This window comes from Mesitornis unicolor, unplaced genomic scaffold (genome assembly GCF_000695765.1).
Source record: "Mesitornis unicolor isolate BGI_N332 unplaced genomic scaffold, ASM69576v1 scaffold30923, whole genome shotgun sequence".
NCBI lineage: Eukaryota > Metazoa > Chordata > Aves > Mesitornithiformes > Mesitornithidae > Mesitornis > Mesitornis unicolor.
In genome coordinates, this window is record NW_010175808.1 from 263 (window position 1) to 3,838 (window position 3,576).

Below are 3,576 nucleotides of genomic sequence, written 5' to 3' on the forward strand. Positions count from 1 at the left end.
TGCGGGGCAGATTTTGGGGATGATGCTGAGAATCAGGGGGTTCTCCTCGACTGGGATGCTGGGGAACAAGGCGGTGCTCTTGGACTGGGGAGAAGAGGATCAGGGGTTGCTGCTGGACCAGGATGCTGAGAATAATGGGGTGCTCCTGGACCGGGATGCTGCTGGAATGGGGAACTGGGAGATGTTTTTGGACTCGGGAGCCAGGAGACTGGGGGATGCTCCTGGACCAGGATGCAGAAGACAGGGGGATGCTTCTGGATTGGAGAACTGGAGGATGGTTTTGGACTGGGGAGCTGGAGAAATGGGGATGGTTTTGGACTGGGGAGCCAGGGGACTGGGGGATGCTCCTGGACCAGGACACTGCAGGATCCAGGGATGCTCTTGGATGATGGATGAAGGGATTGGGGGATGCTCTGGGTCAGGAGAACTGGGGATGGTTTTGGACTGGGGAGCCAGGGGACTGGGGGATGCTCCTGGACCAGGATGCAGAAGAGAGGGGGATGCTGCTGGATTGGGGAGCTAGGGAACTGGAGGATGGTTTTGGACTGGGGAGCTGGAGAACTGGGGATGGTTTTGGACTGGGGAGCCAGGGGACTGGGGGATGCTCCTGGACCAGGACACTGCAGGATCCAGGGATGCTCTTGGATGATGGATGAAGGGATTGGGGGATGCTCTGGGTCAGAGGTACCCCGTGATCAGGAGGTGCTGGAGGTGCGGGGAGCTGGAGGCTCTGCCCCAGCAGTGGTGGTGGGACAAGGCTGCCCACAATGTGTGGGGCAGGATGGAAGACCAGGCCCTGACCCATGGCTGCCCGCTCCTGGCAGCCGAGGAGGAGTCGGGCAGCTTCTACGTCCTGCTCACCGTCACTCCCGTGGTCCTCATGGTGCTCATCTCCTGCCTCGCCGTCTTCGTCTTCTTCTACAACAAGAAGAGGTAGAGACCCCTCCTTGCACCCCCAGGGCTGGGCTGGGGCCGAGGAAGGGTCTTGGGGGGGTGACACCGTGCCCTCGCCCCCCATCCTCTTGGTGATGCTCACCCCTCGCAGGAGCAACGATGGGTACCCCAGTGGGACGCTCTACACCTCCGTTAACCCCGAGTACTTCAGTGCCTCGGCTGGTACGTGGGGATGGGCAGGGGCTTCCTTCCTGTGCTGGTCGTCATGGTCTTGGTCTTGGTGGTCATGGTCTTGGTGGTGGTGGCCATGGTCTTGGTGGTGGTGGCCATGGTCTTGGTGGTCATGGTCTTGGTGGCGGTGGCCATGGCCTTGGTGGTCATGGTCTTGGTGGCTGTGGTCGTGGCCTTGGTCTTGGTGGTCGTGGCCTTGGTCATGCTCCTGGTGGCCATGGTCTTGGTCTTGGTCTTGGTGGCCGTGGCCATGGTCTTGGTGGCCATGGTCTTGGTGGCCGTGGCCATGGTCCTGGTCCTAGTGGTCATGGTCATGCTCCTGGTGGCCATGGCCATGATCTTGGGCTTGGACCTGGTGGTTGTGGCCATGGTCTTGGTCATAGTCTTGGTCTTGGTGGTGATGGTGATGGTGATGGTGATGGGACGGTCCCCCCTCGCCCCACAGTGTACATCCCTGACGAGTGGGAGGTGTCGCGGGAGAAGATCACGGTGATCCGGGAGCTGGGGCAGGGCTCCTTCGGGATGGTGTACGAGGGGCTGGCGCTGGGGCTGACGGCCGAGGGCGAGGAGACCAAGGTGGCCCTGAAGACGGTCAACGAGTTGGCCACCATGCGGGAGCGCATCGAGTTCCTCAACGAGGCCTCCGTCATGAAAGCCTTCAAGTGCCACCACGTGGTAGGTGGGCGTCCGGAGTGGCCGGAGGGGACACGGCGGGGGTCCGGCTGCTCCTGTGCCACCCCTCTGTGTCCCCCCAGGTCCGTCTGCTCGGTGTCGTGTCCCAGGGCCAGCCAGCGTTGGTCATCATGGAGCTGATGACCCGCGGAGACCTGAAGAGCTACCTGCGCTCGCTCAGGCCTGACGCCGAGGTGAGGGGCTTGGCCGCGATGGGTGAAGGGGAGCCCAGCCCATCCCTTCGGGGGGTCCTGGCCTGTTCCCCGCTAAGCTGGGACTCTCTGTATGGCTCAGAACAACCCCGGGCTGCCGCCGCCGTCGCTGAAGGACATGATCCAGATGGCGGGGGAGATCGCCGATGGCATGGCCTACCTCAACGCCAACAAGTTCGTGCACCGCGATCTGGCCGCCCGCAACTGCATGGTGTCCGAGGACTTCACCGTCAAGATCGGAGGTGGGTGGGCTCCCCTGCACCTCCCTGTGCTCGAGCCTTCCTCCTCCTCCTCTTCCTCCTCCTCCTCTTCCTCCTCCTCCTCTTCCTCCTCCTCCTCTTCCTCCTCCTCCTCTTCCTCCTCCTCCTCTTCCTCCTCCTCCTCTTCCTCCTCCTCCTCTTCCTCCTCCTCCTCTTCCTCCTCCTCCTCTTCCTCCTCCTCCTCTTCCTCCTCCTCCTCTTCCTCCTCCTCCTCTTCCTCCTCCTCCTCTTCCTCCTCCTCCTCCTCCTCCACCAGATTTTGGCATGACCCGCGACATCTACGAGACGGATTATTATCGGAAAGGTGGGAAGGGGCTGCTCCCTGTCCGTTGGATGTCCCCCGAAGCCCTCAAAGATGGCATCTTCAACACGCAGTCCGATGTGTGGTGGGTCATGGGCATGGGCAAGGGCGTGATGGGCATGGTGGTCATGGGTACGGTCATAGTGGTGGTCTGGGTGGTTATGGGGATGGTTATGGTGTTGGTTGTGGTGGTTATGGGGATGGTGATGGTCGTGGTGGTGGTGTTGGTCATGGTGGTGATGGGCATGGCCATGGGCAAGGTCGTGATGGTGATGGTCATGGTCATAGTGGTCATGGGTATGGTCATAGTGATGGTCTTGGTGGTGGTCTTGGAGGTTATGGGTATGGGGATGGTCGTGCTCGTGGTGTTTGTCATGGTGGTGATGGGCATGGCCATGGACAAAGTCATGATGGTGATGGTGAGGGTCATGGTGGTCATGGGTATGGTCATAGTGGTGGTCTTGGTGATGGTTATGGTGTTGGTCGTGGTGGTGATGGGCATGGGCAAGGTTGTTATGGTGATGGTGAGAGTCATGGTGGTTGTGGGCATGGGCATAGTCATGGTCGTGGTCATGGTCATCGTGATGCTGATGGTCATGGTGGTGGTGGTCATGGTGACGGTCATTGTGATGGTCATCATGATGCTGGTGGTCATGGTGGTGGTGGTGGTCATGGCCATGGTCATGGTGATGCTCATGGGGGTCATGGTCATGGGGGACCCCTGGGGGTCTCGGGGTCCATCCCGTGGCTGACGGCGCTGTCCGGCCAGGTCCTTTGGCGTGGTGCTGTGGGAGATCGCCACCTTGGCCGAGCAGCCCTACCAGGGCATGTCCAACGAGCAGGTCCTGCGCTTCGTCATGGACAACGGCGTCCTGGAGCGCCCCGAAAACTGCCCCGACGAGCTGTGAGTTACAGGGGGGAGACACCCCCGGACCCCCACTGGGTGCAATATGCACCCATCACCCTGCTCTCTGCTCTGCGTCGTGGGGATGTGGCCGGTGTTGGG

At 61.1% G+C, this 3,576-nt stretch overlaps 2 protein-coding genes across 2 annotated transcripts in view; one reads left to right on the forward strand and one right to left on the reverse strand.

Annotated features, from left to right (window-relative positions):
- LOC104538356 (insulin-like growth factor 1 receptor) overlaps window positions 1-3,474 on the forward strand; it is a gene marked incomplete at both ends in the record, with an annotated part of 3,642 nt that extends 168 nt beyond the window's left edge. Inside the window, 7 exons of the mRNA XM_010181526.1 lie at window positions 825-933; window positions 1,046-1,116; window positions 1,571-1,800; window positions 1,881-1,991; window positions 2,092-2,251; window positions 2,526-2,655; window positions 3,340-3,474. Coding sequence (XP_010179828.1) covers window positions 825-933; window positions 1,046-1,116; window positions 1,571-1,800; window positions 1,881-1,991; window positions 2,092-2,251; window positions 2,526-2,655; window positions 3,340-3,474 — 946 coding nt within the window. The remainder of the gene's footprint in view (window positions 1-824; window positions 934-1,045; window positions 1,117-1,570; window positions 1,801-1,880; window positions 1,992-2,091; window positions 2,252-2,525; window positions 2,656-3,339) is intronic.
- On the reverse strand, window positions 2,285-2,396 carry LOC104538354 (protamine-3-like; the record flags this gene model as incomplete). Its single annotated transcript, XM_010181525.1, has 2 exons — window positions 2,285-2,287; window positions 2,334-2,396. Coding segments are annotated over 2 exons (66 nt in total), but the record flags the coding sequence as incomplete, so codon positions are not given.
- Window positions 3,475-3,576: the final 102 nt, after the last annotated feature.